The 18,502-nt window shown below is 34.7% G+C and overlaps 2 protein-coding genes across 4 annotated transcripts in view; one reads left to right on the top strand and one right to left on the bottom strand.

Annotated features, from left to right (window-relative positions):
• Positions 1-2,248, top strand: part of PITRM1 (pitrilysin metallopeptidase 1) — a 31,007-nt gene extending 28,759 nt beyond the window's left edge. Inside the window, exons 26-27 of the mRNA XM_010562994.1 lie at positions 1,152-1,254; positions 1,884-2,248. Of these exons, the coding sequence (XP_010561296.1) occupies positions 1,152-1,254; positions 1,884-1,977 (197 nt within the window). The 3' untranslated portion in view covers positions 1,978-2,248. The remainder of the gene's footprint in view (positions 1-1,151; positions 1,255-1,883) is intronic.
• A 782-nt stretch (positions 2,249-3,030) lies between these two features.
• Positions 3,031-18,502, bottom strand: part of PFKP (phosphofructokinase, platelet) — a 46,986-nt gene continuing 31,514 nt past the window's right edge. The window contains exons 16-22 of one of the 3 annotated variants that reach the window (XM_010585508.1): positions 12,632-12,784; positions 8,675-8,839; positions 7,469-7,530; positions 6,346-6,457; positions 4,913-5,012; positions 4,154-4,259; positions 3,031-3,569 (exon numbers count right to left, since the gene is read on the bottom strand). In XM_010585508.1, coding sequence (XP_010583810.1) covers positions 3,416-3,569; positions 4,154-4,259; positions 4,913-5,012; positions 6,346-6,457; positions 7,469-7,530; positions 8,675-8,839; positions 12,632-12,784 — 852 coding nt within the window. In that variant the 3' untranslated portion in view covers positions 3,031-3,415. Of the gene's footprint in view, positions 3,570-4,153; positions 4,260-4,572; positions 4,579-4,912; positions 5,013-6,345; positions 6,458-7,468; positions 7,531-8,674; positions 8,840-12,631; positions 12,785-18,502 lie in introns of all 3 variants that reach the window. The other 2 variants (XM_010585492.1, XM_010585500.1) reach the window with 2 other exon arrangements.

Here is an 18,502-nt window from a genome sequence, read left to right on the forward strand (position 1 = left end):
TTCTCAGCTTAATTTCAGTCCAAACCTTGCTGAGTTAGAATATGTTCCTTTCCTATACAAAAGGAATGATAAGGTTAAAATTAGCGTTATTTTAATATGTATGTGTATTAACGCTAACTTATTAAACAAGAAAACTTCATGAAGCTGACTTCCAGCTGATGGAACTTGGTTTTGGTCTGGGCAATTAAAAAAAAAAGTAATCAATTTTAGGTGCATACAAGTGAAATACATGCATATTGACCATTGGTATTTGTGAGAGCAGTGACTTACATTCTTTGATATTTGAACACGCGTCTTAACAGAGCTATGGCAAATTTAGTGGAACACTGAATAGAAGAACATTGTTCAACAGGCCTAGAGGCTGTTGCAGAAATACCTGTCCCTTCATACTACTGTTATTTTGATCATTGGCCCTGGATAAGAACTTGAACAACCTTATCTAACTTGGAAGTCAGCCCTGCTTTGGGCAGGAGGTTGGACTAGTCAACAGATGTCCTCCCAAGCCACGTTTTTTTCCATATGATTATTTGCATGACAAAAAGCTTTTCTGTGATTATTTTGGAGCTCTCTGGTTGTTTACGGACTTATAATATTACTATTAAAATACTGTAGGCAAGTATTCCAACAAAAGCATTAAAGCATTTGTATGCAGATTTCTATGTGTAGTACAAAAAGGTGATCAAACCTTTGCATTGCACATATATTACAACTGATTGCAAATTTTAGGAGTTTGTTGTTATAAACCACAATAAAAATAGAAGCCTTATGAAATGCAGTTTGGCTAAAATGTTGTTAGAAAGTGCTGAGACTCTTCAGAATTAATCATTTTTAGGTTTTCTGGACCACCATTACATTTAGGTTTTTGACAAACTAAATCACTTGCCAGAATAGAATATGAATCTTTTTTTTTTCCTAAATAGGAAACTCTTACTACCTCAGAAAATTAATTTCCCAGTTCTAACCTTTAATGTTTGATTTACAGTTAGATATTGTCTCAGAACAACAAATGGCCTTAATGGTAGTCTCTGTTCTTCTCCTCCAGCACATGTACCCATCTTAGTTTGCACTCGTTCATGTGCTTAGTTGTAGCTGAGATTCCAGTGCACCACCAGTGCAGTGCATGGTTTTGTTTTGTTTTGGTTTTTTCCTAGGAATGGATCATTTCTTATATGGGATTTCAGATGAAATGAAGCAGGCGCACAGAGAACAACTTTTTGCTGTCAACAGTGATAACTTGGTTGATGTATCAAACAAGTAAGTCTGTGCTCAATTTAGGAAAATATTTACTTGAAAAATAGAACAAAAACCTCATTTGAAGAAGAAAACAGTTTGTGACAGTTGCCATAATAAAGTTCTTGGATATTTTCCCTTGGCCTTTTGCACTACTTTCACTATTTGCTTTTGTAACCTAGAAAGAGAGATGTTAATTATGTCCTGCTTATTGCATTTTAGCAGATGTAACTCTCTCCTACATTTTGAATTTGTGGGTGGTGATTGTTTTACTTTGGAAGGGTCCAGAAACTGTCTGGAGAGAGAGTACACTCAGACATCCAGCTCCTGGCTATATGAGCTGGTTCTTCTAGACTTGTAACATTTTGTGCTTCTTTAGACTTCTGAATTCACTTTTAGGCTTAAGAATTCCACTACTGAAGAATACAAGGTTAAGGAGATAGATAGGCTAGTTAGGGCTACGTCTTAGGAGACTGTTGTGTTGTGATGACTGGGGGAAAAAACAGTAAGTCCAAAAGATGCTGTAAATGCAAACAAGAGTTATGTATCAAAGAGCACTTTTTCCTGAGATGGGAGTATTTTTAACTTGTATAGCAGAGTTACAGATAACAGAATGCAGCAGCTTCTCATTTCTTTCTGTTTTTTTCTTGCAGGTATCTTGCAGTTGGGAAGAGCACACGTAGTCAAGCTGTACTAGGCCCAGAAAATGCAGATATCACCAAAGATCCCTCATGGGTCAAACGATGAATTGCTGCTGAACATCCCAGCTAATATAAAACAAGCCAATCTGTGTGACTATATAATTAGGGTTTTTTAGTAACTTTTGACAGTGCTATGGTCCAACTTAAATATTCATTGCTGCTTTCAACAGTATCCAACAAACCAGTGAAAAGCTGTCCTTGAAATAATTATGTGAAAAATTTTCTAACCATACAGTATTTGAGAGCAAGAATTATATGCTCTGTATGACAAAGACAGACCTTAATATTTTATGGAAGACTCACTCCTCCCATTGTCATAAGAATACTATATAAATTAAATATTTTTGTATATGTAAAACTCTCGAGTTTTAAGTGGTGTTTGTTTGAAATCATGTCTGCTGTTGGATATGTAAAGAACTGTCTCCCATACTGAGAGATTTTATTCTTTGGTGTGATAATGCCTTTACATAAGCCACCTACAGGTAGAGGAGGTTTTGACAGTACATTCCACCTTGCATCAAGCCCAGTTTGTAGTGAATTGCAGTATAGTGGGCAAATCAGTAATGAGGCAGTGTACAGTGTATTTTAAGTTCAGCCTATCTTGCCAATTTGAGCAATGTTCAGTCATATTTTCATATGACAGTCTAGTATTTAGCTTTTTGTCCAGGTCTAGTTAACAGAGAAGCTGGCCTGAGGAAACAAGTTTGTCAGCCTAGTTTCAAAAATCAATTTCACCCTTTTTCATTATTAGTTTTTTTTTTAAATAGTCTTGAAGAAGCTGGGAGAAAGGAAGCATGAAGCACATGATTACACCCTTCTGAATCTCAAGTTTTTAAACCTTCCCCTGCCTGGCCTGCCCCCCCCTCCCCTCCCCCCCCAGTAGTTTTATCATCCCTGTACAAGGATAAGGAATTCCACATTCCAGCCTAATCCTGAAGAAGCAGCAAAAACCAGCTTGCCCTGCTGTGACTACTACCTGCATGGTTAGGGAAGGAAAAGGGCCATTGCTTTTCTCCTTCACTAGAGTGTATAAAGAATCCTTCATGAAGCATTATTCCCCCCCATTGTTTAAAAGCAGGTGAATACAGTTTCTGACAAGTCTTGATGTTTGCAACAGTATTTTATTTCACTTCAGATACATTAAGCACATTCTGTAACTCAACACAAAGCTAGCCATCTACACTTATTTTTTGGGTGTAAGTACTCTGAAACAAAGTGCAGTAGATGAGTAACTTACAGAGTGCATAGAACAGCGTTGCACTGATTGTTAAAGGGTAGTATCAGTAAATGGTGCTTGACCATTAGATGCTAGGGTTTGTTTCAAACATAACACAAATACAGGACAAAATCTGTGACATCTGAACATCTTGTTTCACATAAAGTGCTGGTACAATAACTTAAATGTTACAAAACAAAGCTGTAATGATTCTAAAGCATTGTTACTCACAATGTGCATCTATTACAATAATCTAAAAGTGTTGTCTTTAGATGGCTCCGGTTTCTGCTTCCTTTGGGCTGTGCATAGCAACATGCTCCAGCTGGCCTGAATCTGAAACATCATAACTAGTCTTGTACTTGGCCAGGATTTTCATCAGTGGTCGCAACTTCAGCCACCATTGCTCCTTGGGAATCCTGTGTCTGTGTAACAGTTGGGGGTGGGGGAGGAAAAAGATAAGGTGATTGATTCACTTAGTGGCCAAGACAAACACATTTGACAATACTAACAGTAATGGCCTTCCTCAGAAATAGGATCAGATATTGACATTTATGGTGGGATGTAAACACTGACCCAAAATGGAGAGAATTAAGGACAGAATATGAAGAAATGAACAGATTTTACTGGAAAACGTTCATTATAGGTAAGCATAATGCCAAATTTGGTGCAAAAATGCTGCTCCACTGAATGTTGTACCAGAATGTAAAGCAATTCTGGGCATTAGAGCAAAGGCATTACAAGAAAGTTATTTAAAAGAACAGTGGAGTTCTAGAATTCACAGGAGGCTTCCAAGTATAAGGAGGATGAAGAGAAAGCATGAAGGGAGTTGTTAGAAAACACAAGTGAACAATCAGTGTGAATCACTGGCTGAATGCAGGCTAACGATGAAAGTGGAGTAAAACGGTTGACAAACGCTGTGTGTCAGTGCTGCAGAGAAGTTGTTCATTTGATGTGGTGAAAGGAAGCCTATGTTGAGATGTTTAAAATGTAAGCAGCGTATACATACACAAAGTCTGTTTCAGTCTTAAGCTCAGCCACAGGTTGGAAAACAAGGTTGCGTCTACGCATTCCCAGCAAACAGACTGAGTCATCAGTATTGGCAAATACTTTTCCTAAAAAGAATGAAATAATTCAGTATCTTTCTTATTCACACTTGTAAGGGCAAATACCTTTTTTCTGTAATTAAACTGAATAGGAAGCTTACAGTAGCTTAATTCCAGTTAACTGAATATTTAATGTAATGACAAAACATCAATTAGTACTTTAATAGGGTTAGGAGATCTTCACTTTTTTAATGTAGCTTTGGTGATTAGCAATGAAAATACAGTGTAATTAAGCAACAATAAGACTGAATTTTAACATCCAGTTTTAAATTAGATTTTAGTAAATAGTACTTTACAAAAATTCCCAAAGAAGACATATTACCTTCTTCTGTCTCCCATGTAGCCACCATGAAACAAAAAGGAAGAACAGATGTAACTATATAACCATCAATTCCTTCATACATGAAAAACTGTAATCACACTAGCATTTTTTTTAAAAAAGATAAGAAAAGAGCAATCTGAATTATTGACCTCACTTGAGGGGAAATCTTACAGAAGGAAGCAAAGCAAGGCACTACGGAGTAATAAAAACGTAACCCAGAGGGAAAGAAGTATGTTGACTAGTAAACTAATACACATTCCCATGTTTGCATAGTAGAGTAGTCTTATACCGATAGCTAATCAAAGACAGTAACAAGAGATAGCACCAAATATTTCTGCACCTTTTCGGTAGGTTTCTTTCAGTTTTTTGGAAATCCACTGCATAGCTTTTGCAGAAATTTTTGTCCCGAAGTTTCTATCAAATGGTGAAGGTGCACCACCCTGTGTGAAAATTTAAGTGTGGGTTAGTGTAGTTATTGAACCAGCATTTGTGTCATCTTATTTTATCAGTCACCTCTGTTCATGGCCTGCTCTATCACTTATTTCCATTTCCCCCACTTAGAAAAACAAATAAACAAACCAAAAACCCCACCACACAAATCAAGTTAAACATTTAAAATTTGTGTTAAACACCAGTAGAATTCTCACTGAATCAATAATATTTTTCACTTAGATAAATTTCACTGTTTTCCCTTTCTTCCACTTCTCCACAGTGCAATCATTAAGCACTGCCCAGCTGTCACACTTCCACAGGGCAACCTGGTTTCAGCATAGACCAGGAAACTGTTGAAGGAGAGGTGTCAGGAGGAGCCTCAGAAACCTAAGTGCTGACTCTGTAATCTAGGAAGTCTGGGAAGCGTAGCGCTCTATTGCAGCTAGAAAAGGAATACTGTGTACGTTAGGACTTCTAGACTAGTGTTGTTTTGTTTAGGTTTTTTTTTTTTTAAAACCCTCTCTCTATATTATATAATGTCTGACTTTTCTGTCTGTTTTCAGTGCAGCAGATGGGACTGAAATCATAGGTGAAGTAGTTTCAGATTGGTTGACTAATGCTGGTCTTGACCTTCAAAATAAACTTTGCTAAATTTTACACAAAGTGCCAACCTCAGCATTGAATAGTCTAAAAATATATGAGTAAGGGGAATATACATACAACCTGAAATGACTTAAAAGGAGAGAGTCATTTCACTACTAGTACTTGAGAAATTTGGCTGTACTTGTATTTTTTACTCTACCTCAGTCCTGGTGATTAGCGTAGCCAAATTAGAAACTTACTATTTGCCCACTAATAAGCACTATAGTGAGATAAAGAGATGCAAGGTACAAAGACCACAAGGAGTAGTTCACTACTGTCTCTTCTACAAGAACAATTCATCTGCACATATTTTCTTAATGAAATCTCATCTCTCCCAGGGTTCAGAAGCCAGATACATTACAGATGGGCAGATAAGTTTGTTCTAAGGATATATTACAGTAATAGTAAGATAGCTGTATTATCTATTAAAAAAGTGTAATTGTTTATTAATACAGACAGGAGAGGAATGAAAATGGAAATCATTAAGAATCTAATGCATTTTTTTCCTGGATTTTTAAGAAGGAATTGCAGTAAAATGTAACGCTAACAAAAACTTCTGAGTTACCTATAAACAAAAATCCGCACACTTTTTTTCTTTAATCCTGAATCAGACTTGTTTGAAATGCTTGAATAGTGTTCTCTGTATGTTCTCTGTTCATACAAATTTAAGCTTGTCTGTAACTTTAAGGTTATTTTTACCTGCTGCATGTGGCCCAATACATTTTTTCGACAGTCAAACACTCCTTTTCCTTCTTCAGAATACAGCTGATAAATGAAGTCAGTTGTGTAGTTCTCATTGCAGTTCTCATTTCTGTAACAATTAAGGCCAGATACAGTTAGGAAATTTACTGTTAAGTAGTGGATGTCTTTACAACTACTGAATGACAAACGTGTTCCCATTTTCTTGATACGAGTAATCACGGCCCAGGTATTTTCATCTAATCACATACGTTTACGTCCACATAACATGCTCATGATTTTGAAGTCTGCATTACTTTTACTACACTGACATCACTGGCAGGTCACTTGGAATCCATTATTGAATAAGGCAGTGAAAAATACCATTTTAGGTCTGACAAGTTCGTTATGCAGAGGAAAAACTGCACTAAAACAAAGTTATTAAAACTGCAAAAAAAGTCATTGACATCCAATGTCATCATTTTGCCCTGTATAAAAGCATGGATAATGAACAGTACCTTAGGCTGTTCCTTATTTTTTCACCCTAGTCATATAACTAGTAGAACCTGAACAAAGACAATGGTATCCTCATACAGCTTATTGGGGTATTCATTTTTCAGCCCTTCACTATTTGGCAGACTGAAAATAAATGCTCAAGAGAGAAGCTACAGCCTGATTCAGGCTGCCTAAGAAGGTATAATTTTAAAACATGTTAATCAACATATTTTAAATGTTTTGATTTTTGAAAGGTATTTTATTCTGTGTTATCTCCTAAAATCTAAGTAGGATTTTTCTGGTAAAGGCCATACTATATGTGTACACATGTATGCTAGTTTTCACACTATCTTTGGTAAGACAGAGTCTACAATAAAAGAAAAAGCCGATGAAAAAATAGGCTGAAAATAGGATAAAATATTAGATTATAGAGCAAATATATTTATGTAGAAAGAAGGAAGCTTTGGACTCGAGCTTCCTGACAGCTCCCAGAATTGCCTTCTGGAGCAACAGCTTTACTAAAAATCACATGCTAAAGGAATAATCAAGGAATATATACTTGGAGTGTCTTTGCAAGTGGCCAAACAGTCTACCTGGCTGGAAGTGCTCAGCATCACTGATGCCATCTATTAAACCTACTTCTGCTTACCTCAGCACTAGACCACGCTGGATACTGGTTTTCATTTTTTCAGTCAAGTGTTCCACATTAGCCTAGAAACAACAAAAGTATTCTTAACGCACCATACAGAACTCTAAACCAACTTTAATGAGCCTACATATCCTAAGAACTTCTGTAAAGTACTCCACATAAAGTATTATGTGCAAATTCAAATAATCAACAGGTTTTTGGAGATCCAGGATAATATACCATGTATGGGTATTTATTCATCTTGGGTTAAAACTAACTTCTTCCTCTACATCACAAATAATTGATTTTAATAGCAACACAAAGTTGTTTTTTGTATGCTATACTGGTACAGCACCAAAGTTGGATAACCTTGATATACATAAAAATACAGAACTTGCCACAAAAGATCACAGCTTGCCCTTACTCCCAGTCCTTGCAACGGTCCTGTTATGGATAGTGATGTACTGCTGTGCTGGTACTCCCATATATGACATGAAGAGTACATGCCACTGTGAAATGAGTGGGGAGGAATTATGATTCATTTCCCATCTCTTCCTTTCAGGAAATTTCTATCTTTTTAGCTTTGTAGTTGTCCATGACTACAGCTAGCACCAACTACCTCAGAAGTGTAAAATCCTCACAGTAGACAAGTTCTGTATCAGCTTACACCCTAATCTGTAAACCATAAAGTCCAAGATCTTTATTTTAGTAACACCTCCAAATACGCTCTGAATAGTTGTATTAAATACTCATTTGGATACCACATCTTACACACTGTTCAGTTCCTGACCTGAATGGCTTTCTAACACAATGAGCTGAAGCAATATCATAATGGAAAAAGTATTCCTTCCCCCCCCCCCTATTTTTTTTTTTTCTTTTAAAACTGCCCAGGTCTGTTTATTTACATGTAATCTGAATTTCAGTCGGAAGAATAAAAATAAAACAATTCATCTAGTAGTGTTTAATGGCTAATACAATAATTTTGTCATTTAACTGAACCTGATGCCAAGAATAACTGGGTATATATTCCTTCATATAATACAACATAAGAACTGGCATTATATCAAAGTGCTACTGACAGGTGCAGCTTTTAGATACCATCTAAACTTTGTTTATTTTTTTTTTGTTACATGAGCAATCTACTTCAAATATACACATTATGCCATATATGTACAACAATTTTAGCATCTACTTAAAAATGAGGAAAACATTTCTAATGCTGTATACCTGGAGCTCTCGAATATCAAACTGTTCTTCAAAGATATAAGCAGCATCAGCTCCTGCCGCAAGGGCCCCCATATTAGCCAGATAACCACAATAACCACCCATGGTCTCAATGATGAATACACGACGCTTGGTACCGCTGGCTGACTGTTTGATGCGATCACATGTCTAATGAAAGACAAGATATTGTAAGTTTAAATAAAAAAGAAATCTGAATTTTTATGCTTTTATATGCCATGCAACTTTGCATCACTTATTGGTAAAAGGATTAAAGAATATATAAAATCCACATATTTAAAAGTTCCAAAATAGCATAACCCGTTTAACTGTAATAATTACCAAATAAAGCAATTCTTATAAATCATACATTGAACATCGCAGTCAAAATAAAATGTTTTGCTGCTGTCAACTCTTATTTATTTACTTCCTGCAAATACTAAAACAAGAATTAATTTTCATTTGTGCATGGACTTAAAAGTTGTGACAGTTTTCTAACAGAGATACAAATAGAAATAATGGAGCTTTTTAATCAATTCTTGTATGAGTAAGTTTCTCTTCTCTGCTTTGACTCTATTCATTACTGAAGAGTTTATTTCTTCTTAGTATTGATATTAAAATTCATTGCATTCCCAACCACACTTAACAGCTACAACTCCTTAAACTCAAGTTGTGAGCATGTATTGCTCTATTGTTTACTTTCCAATAAGCATATCAACATCATTCTTTCAAGCACTGGGAGAGCATTTTTAAAAATGTTTTTGGTATTTTTATTAATAGATACATACTTAATATAAAAATCTCCACTTGCATTCACCAGCATAAAGAATGTTCTCTACAAAGAGATTTGTTCCTTACATGCCACCAATTAACATCAATATTGGAGCTGCCTAAGAGACTTATAAAAAAAGCAGAGAAGATGTCCAGTGTAGTAGGACCTAGGAAACTTAGGAAAACATAGAAACTTAGGAAAACATAGAAACCTAGGAACTAGGTTACTATTGCATCTCCAGGTTTTAATAACACTCAAAAAGCTATTTGATAAACTCACTTCTTGGAATGAATTTTTCTACCATTCAGTTATTTTAAAGTCATCAGATAATGTATCTTCCTCTCAGAAAGCAAAAAAGAGAAATAGAAAGATACTATTTCCTTCTGTCTTAAAAATAAATAAATAGGTTATACCACACTTGGTGACAAGAAGAATTTTGTGAAACTGATGTTCTGTCCCCACACCAGTCCTGTTTAGTAAAAACAAGAAATAAAAGTACCTGTGAAGTTCGTCATCTTGAAACCTAAATTAGGATTTAAAAAAAATCCCCATGCCTTACTGTTTTTCTGAATGAGTAACTGCAGATGCTGTAATATTTGAGGTATTTGTTTCACAGATAGTTACAACCAGAACCTTCATTCAGCTAACTGAAAATACTTCAAGCTGAAATAAAGATTGTGAGCAATACAGCTTTTAAAAATATACCTAACAGACCACAGAACAAATAATGAATTGATACGTGAAAAAACTAAATATAATAAAAGCTTAGAACTCCTAACATCATAAGGTTTAATGCACTGAAGGACTAAAATCAGTGTATGCATTTATTTAGGTCCAGCTACTAAAAGATACATGTAATTTCATTTATACAAATATTTTTATATATTGTCAGATACGCACATTATGTGTATACACATACAAGTGCAGAATTCACATGTCAATTCAGAATATGGATTGACATTCTGTTATCCTAAGCAGAAAGTATCTCCATGACAAACTGAGTCACAAAAGCCTATGTTGAATTTCAAATAGTTTTTAAAAATGACAGTTACTTTTAGCTGTCTTGGATTCTACAGTGTCCTCAAGCACTTTACTTTCCCCTTCCAGATGTGCTTTCATAAGCATTTTTGCAGAATACTGTCTTCTGGCATATGGCAAACAATAATAAATTTATAAAAATCCCCATTACTTTTAATAGTGGCAGGTGCAGCACTGAACCAATTTTAACTCATTTTAAAAAAGCTGCCTGGAACTGGATGGATACTATGTGTTTAGCTTCTGTTATAAAAAAAAAAAAATCTTGGCTTTAGACACTAAATAAATAAATACACATGCAAAGATTTCTTTCATTTTGAGAGACCTAAAACTTTTTTAGAAAGCTTTGAGTTTACCAAAAGTTTTCCAGCTGCTGGTAGTAGAATGAGATTTTCTGCCTTTTGAGAAGCTCCAAGTTCTAAGCAAGGATGTAAATCATTAGTTGCTTTTGGGATTACCCACTTCAGATTTATTTAGAAGGATTTCTATCCTTGACTATACAAGAGACGTTAAGTAGAAACTTTCTACTATTCTTGCTCTCTCAGAATGACTGTGACAGAAACACCCAAATACAAAAATGGCACAGATAGATTTTAAAGAATCATTCATTCACATACTACTCCATAGGCTGGAAAGGCCAAAGCTCAAATGCTTGATGCAGATTTCAGAAGTTTTAAACATGAAGACATGGTGACTCTTTCTGGAGTACTCTTTGGAATTCCATTGCTAGTTGAGCTTTCACATGAACTGAGCCAGCTTCATGAAAAATCTGATATTCAAAGCTTCACCAAATCAACAGTGTTCTATTTTTAGCATAAACTAAACATTCTAACCATCATGAAATTCAGTAAAAAATAAAATTAAAAATGGCTGTATCTATTGAGAGCTTTATTGAAAGCTGTACAAATTCCAATTAAAATTAACAATAAAAACAGTGAAATAAGAGGAAGCAGCAATATATGCAATCATTTTTCCCTCCATTGCTTTCATGTTTTCACTTTTACAGGTGCATCACTATTTGAAGTGATATCAGTCATAATTAGCAGACTTAGCCTGAGATTTATATAAGTAGGTAAGGGGGAAGCAGCTCATGGAGTGGTAAAAGTACCTGTGTCCTGCCTATGAACATATTGCTACAATTTACCCACACTACATCTTAGGTCATCTTCACCCCAAGGATGCTGTATTGCATCTCCCAAACACCAGGCCATAGTGTATTCTGACACAGCTCTTTCAATTATCTACTGGAGCTTTTTCACTCTATAAATAAATAACACTGTATCAAAGCAGGAAAACAAACCTGCATTTCTCAAACCCCTGCATCTCTATTCTGACTTTCTTGGACAATTACTTCCCAATTAGTTATATAGATTGATAATGAGGGGTTTGATAAAACCCAGAGCTGTTCAGAGGCTTACTCATTTGTTTGCATTAGACCTCAACTCAGTTCCCTTTGCTGTGGCTCCAGCAGACTCAATAGGATAGTAAAGAACTTAAGAGTTCATATAGCAGTTGTACCCAAGGGAAAAAGCTATGGCAGACTAAAACTAGAAAACTGACTGTTCTGACTGAAATGGAAAACTCATTCATAGCAAGTTCTGGCCTCACACTGTTTAGTTGGCATCAGTAACAGACTTAACTATCTATACTATGAATACATTTATATGCACTTAATATATGTTAAGCCTAATGCAGTCTATGGGATTATTCATGTGTTTAGCGTTAACCATGTACTTAAAATGCCCTGTTGCACTGAGCTCAGTCATTAGCTCATGCAATAAATGTGGCATTTATTTATAAAATATCTGCTTTCTTCTTTCATCTAAGTAATGCTGAGGAGCTACATAAGATAAAAAAAAAAAAAAAAACAAAACAAAAAACAAAAATCAAAGCAAGCAAAATATTTTATTCTCGGTAATAGTAAATGCCCTAAGAACTAATGCAGCAGTCTTGGATAACAAAACAGAAGTTAAACATACAACATAATTTTTATAAGTTTAATCTTTAATCAGTCTTGGAAAACTTCTTAACTATAAACCAGAAAAAAAAATACAGTAACAAAATTATTTTAGAAAACTAGACATTTCAAGGTCTTTAGATAGCCTCATCTTATGCATTTTATTGTCTTTTAACTTTTAACAGATATGCAGTCTTACCTCCACAATAGCATTCAAGGCAGTGTCAGCACCAATGCTAAAGTCTGTGCCTGGCACATTGTTGCTAATAGTAGCAGGCAACACACAGATAGGTACGCAAAACTCCTCAAAGCGGGAACGTGCCTCGTGTAGCTGCAGACAACTTTCATAGGCCTGAAGCAGTGGTACAAGTATGAGTGATACATTCCTTGTCTTTGGATTGCTCTGCTAATGACTCCTTGCATGTGATGGTAAATTTGGCTGTCCATTGGCCCAAGTAAATAAAATTGGTGAGATTATTTGTGGGGGGGATATCCTGTACATACCACAACAGTGCACTGGGGTTGCATTGGCACAATGCTCTTTGAAGAAAGGCAGAAGATTAGTGCAAGTTAATACAGAGTGAACAACAAGTGTGCACAGCATAGAGTTCTGAAGCAGTTGGGCAGAAAAAGACAGCATAAAGGTAGACTGGAAATCTATTGGAAACCATTCCACAAGAAACCACTTAAAGAACAAAGTTTGATACGTGTTAAGGAGTTTAGAAAGTTGACTAGTAAAACACCTACAACTTGAAGGAAATGCTTAAAGAAAGCTGCTTTTTTAAAAACTATGTTATCCTATAAAGTCAAGACACACATCGATTTCCACCAAGAAAAAGGAAAAAAAGTTTTGCCTATGACTTCCAAGACTCTATCAACATCACACATCTGCCTCTATGCACATAGACTGGACCTAGCCCCAGAAAAATCCAGGAACATGTGCACATGGATGAGTTAATAAAACTTTGCAAGTATAGTTCAAGGATTCTTTGAAAAACAGCTGTAGGTCCTTGGGAAGATTCCAAACACTACTAAATAAATCATCATGTGAAAAGGATTAGGTGTTCCTAATAGATGTCAAAATAATACTTAAAGGTTAAGATTATGCAGCTGTTTTAAGTCAGTAAACATATTTTTAGTTATATTATTCCAATTCTTTCTAATCTAAACTAATCCGCATCTCTTATGATGTGTGGCAATTTTTCAAACTGCCTATGTAATGACTCTCCACAAGAAAGCCTGATTACATAGTACATTACATTCTTCTCTTTCTCCCAGAAAGGACTGATGTTCACAGAAGTCTCATCTTTTCAATTTCTCAATCAGTTCAGAGAACCAAACTATTGCAGATCAAAATTAGATAGCTATCAAGCTATCTCCACAAATATCTATATGGTGACTATTTAAGCAATAACTTAGGACAAAATGATGGGAAAAATATTCACGTGTGAGAGTTCTGCTTTCTAGGTTTTTGTCCTAGATAGAGCAGATCCTGTTCAGTGAGAGAACAGGCCATGTGGCAGTAGGTGCATAAGTGCAAACTGACTTTCTAAAGTCTCTCTCTACTCATGTACTTCATAAGTGCAACTTTCAATTAAGCTCAGTGCTACAATGCGTTTCCAGTTTAAGTCTGAAACACGGTCTAAAAGACTGCACTTTCAGACTTGTAGCTCTGAGAAGCAGTATAGCCAGAAGAGCAACAAATGGAAATTTTTTTATTTTTTTTTGAGTGGACAAGACTTTACTGAGAAAATTTCAGTAATTGTCTAGCCCAACTCAGCTCAGTCAGGCTGCTTTGAATTTTTATTTCTACTGAAAAATAAAGATGTACACTGAGTCACAGTGATTTGGTAAAATCACATGGCTTCATGAAGATCTGAAAAACATGAGTTTCTCTAAAAAGTTTTATATTGAGACTTTTGGGAAACCAAGTCGAGGGGAGATTTATAGCAATAACTAACACAATTGGTTAGTCTGCATTTATGATATGTTAAGATGCAGTTAAGATATGTTTTACTTGCATTAAATATTGCCATTTTATTTGATGCAAGTGATTTCAGCAAACATATCAGAAGACTGTACCTTCACCAAGCACGAGCATTAGATGATTATATGCAACATCTTTGCATCACTGCAGCAAAATATGAAAATGCTTTCATTAAAGGGTCACTTAATAATTATAAAGGATAAGTGATAGGTGGTTTTAATAATGTTTTATGACTTTTTTTTAAAATAAGTACTACAGTAAGATCACAGAGGGATACTGTACTATGTCAAATGGTTTAATCATTTCACACCCTTTTATTATATTTGTGTTTTTAAAAACGGTATTGCCATAACCAATGATGCTTTATAAAAATACACGCAGTCAAGCAAAGACTGTGGTTTGTTGTCTTTATGTTTATCTAAATGCAAATGACCATTGAAAGGGATGGATTTACTGCTCTACCTCCACATACAGCTGTTGCTAGGGCTGAAGTGGATGAAAATTTAACTGGTTAGCCAGCTTGGCCAGGCTAATTTTCAGCTGCCTAGTTCAGATTAATGTGGAGCCACATATGCTAGTACCAGCACTGGAAGGGTACAGGAATCTGTGTTTTTCAAGGGAAATGCATGGAGACTCCATTAATGCAATCTAACTGTAGCTTTCTTTGCTCCTCAGTGGCTGCTTGCTATTCTTTTTCTCACAAAACTAATTGATCAACCTGTACCCCCTTCCCTTTGATGAAAGGAAAAGGCAGATTGTCAAAAGAAACACATTACCAAGTTTTAGCCTCCTCCTTTCTCAGGTTCTATTTTTCTCCATCTCTAGCTGATACCTTTTTCTTTTCATTTCCCCATTTACTTCTACATCTCCTAAATCAAATAAATATTCTTCCATGCCTTGTTCTGGTTTATTCCTCTTTCCATCAATTCCCTCTAGCCCATCAGTAGGCTTTGTTTTCAAATTAAATTTTCATCCTTTCCACTCTCTTTCCATGTTCTGTAGCTGAAAGAGTCTAACTCCTTGTTCATTCTGCTTAATTACAGAGTAGGTTTCTGCTTTTTAGTTCCATCTGCAAGATGTATTGCTAATGCCTCTTTTTGATCAATATTAATCCAATTTTCATCTAAAAAGAAATTTCTATCCTTCATGATCATGTAGAAGAAAACCTAACACTTCTTCGGTATCACATTCCAGAGGTCTGCTATCTGAAATAATATTCTATTCACTTCACTGGGTTAGCAACATGAAGTTGAGAATATAGGTATTTTTATTACGGTAGTTATTTTACTGATACTTCTTTTCACAGAAAACTCAAAGTTCAGGTTCTTATCCTGCAGTCCTAAACAATTTATTTTGTACATCTAGATACACAAGCCTTAAGCATACCCTTTTCAGGTACAGAAACATCCAGCTTTCCCCAGGTATTTTATATTGGAGTTTTCATTGACAATTTTTCTAATATTCTGAAAACTGAAGAGAAAAATACAGCATATCATAAATTTAAAACATTATTCAAAAAAACAAACCAAATTCTACTATTCAACTGATTACAAAAATGGAACATTTTTAAAACAAATTTTAAAACAAAATTTTAAAACAAAATATTTTAAAACAAAAATGGAACTTTTCAAGAGGGTTACAGAATTTGTTATAGAATCTAATTTCTAATTATTGAGAAAAATACCACCCACTATCTATGACTTAGGGAAAAGCACGCTCTTACCTAATCTCTCATTCAGAAGTTATGTATCTGTTGGTCTGGGTTTTATTGTTTTCCTTTTTAAATGCAGCATATTAACACATTTTATGTGCAAATGTCTCCAGGTACCATTTACATGCCTTGACAAGTTTTAAACAACCTAACATTGACAAGTGTCTAGTAATGCCAAACACTAACAAGGCCTCATTACCCAGTAGAAATGTACTTACCTTACTAAAAACTGTCAAGAACACAGAAGAAAGAAAAGTACCACAGAAAAACTAAGTGTGATGACATTTTGGTGTTCATAAGAGGTACTAATCTGAGAGCATTGAAAACTGATACATTTATTGACCTAATAGTGGCAATAGGAATAAAAATGCTATAAACTAGATATAATGGACATTCACGTCCATCTGCTACTTTCATTTACCACAGTCAATTGTATGACTTGTATTGAGCTTATCAGTCACACTTAAGAGGGGGCATCATCATTATGCAACCTGATCTGAACACGACACAGGAATGAAAGGATACATTTTTCATTATCGGTTTTAGTGAATCATACTCAAACCATCAGAGCAGAAAACTGAAAAGATACCAAGCAGAAATGTTGCCACAACACAGAAGTCTGCTCCTTCCCCAAAAGAGAACAAAATTTAATTTTCCATTGAATTGAATCTACATCTTGCAAAGCCATTACATTTCATATTTATTTCAGAGAAAAATCTAGGCAAAATAAAATGCAAAACCAAGACGGAAGCTATTAGTAAAAAAATATAATTTTGAGAATTATTCAACTACTGCATTGAAAATATGGAGATACTGACATCTTATTATCTAATGAAGGCAAATGATATCTAGAAACCTAACTATAAAGCAAAACACAGCAACAAGGAGAGAGAGACTGACTGACTACAATATATCCCCTCTACATGAAATAACCTATAAAAAGAAGTCAGTTAGGCAAACAAAGCTTATGAAGAAAAGAAAAGAAGAAAAGTAGGTGTTATGCACAATCATTTTACTCACCTTAATTTGTGATCAATCATTTTGGAGAGATATTTTTATTTACCAGAACTGGAAACAACATCCACATTTATAACCTACGTTGTCTATAAAGAATACGTTCAAGATAAATTTTAGTTATCTTACAGTCTTGTTCAAGGCAACAGTTAAGGAAACTGAAATTTGCTAATTGAAGGGTTTATTTTGCCGAAGATAAAAATATTTTTGTTTCCATGGTAAAAAAAAAAAAAAAAAACAGGTGAAGTTTATATTAGTGCTTTTGAAGTTGATAGCATTTGAGGAATCCTTCAAATTTCTGAAAATAATATCATGATTAACATCTTCAAATGTATCTAAGTGATAGAAGAAGTGACATTTAATTTTCAAAAGCAACTTGAAGTTCTTTTCCTGGTTTACATGAGCACTGTGCTCGTTATTTTTCACTTTTTAAAATGTAGCTTGATATGTACAATCAGTGAAAAATTCTACATTCTGGGTCCAGCGTGGCTGGAGACAAAAATCAGAAAATGGAACTTGTAATAAAATATGGTAATTTGTTGTAAATTACTAAGTTATGAAATAATTCAATTTCTTCTTTATAAGTAAAAATGTAAATTCAATTTTGAAGACAAATGCTTTATTAGGTCTTTGCTGTGTTTTGAACAAACTATGGACACTCTGCAACTGTATTTGCAATATGTATGTGTCTGCAGATTATGCTGAAAAGAAAAAAAATTGAAGGAAGTGTAATATTACTGCTATTGTTTCACAGACAAAATTATGTCAGAATATAAACAGAATTGCTTTCCTTAGCAGAGGTGTGATGAATTCAGATGAACTGTAAATGTGCATGCCTGAATTTAATTTGAAAGGTGTTTGACAATGCTTTCTGTCCAACTGAGTTTAGTATTAATCAATATATTTTTAATTTATAATCATATTACTGGATTTGATTTTTTAAAAAATACTTCATATTATGTCTCAACTCTTTTTGTTAAATCTGTTATTACTAGAATACATGCAATTCTTATTTTTAGAGAAATATGGATCTTACATTACGTATTAGAGGAATAAAGATGTTACATAAATAAGGATCTCTTTCTGAACAGAACAACATTCACTCAGTGTTTGTTACAGCTAGGTATACTGATAGTTTACCCATAATGGGGATTTTTTTACTCTGCAGTGCATCAAATGATCGTCAAGTCTTAGCTTTAGGTTTCTTTCTTCCATATACAATAGATATATGCCATCTTACTTTGTAGTTTACAAGTTTACAGGTCATTGTAGTTTCAGAGGAAACCTAATGGAAGCATTTGGGATCCTAAACCTTCTCTTTTTTAAATGGGTATTATGAATGTGGCTATATCAAGTAA

This window comes from Haliaeetus leucocephalus, unplaced genomic scaffold, assembly GCF_000737465.1.
Source record: "Haliaeetus leucocephalus isolate CR32 unplaced genomic scaffold, Haliaeetus_leucocephalus-4.0 Scaffold0, whole genome shotgun sequence".
Lineage (NCBI taxonomy): Eukaryota > Metazoa > Chordata > Aves > Accipitriformes > Accipitridae > Haliaeetus > Haliaeetus leucocephalus.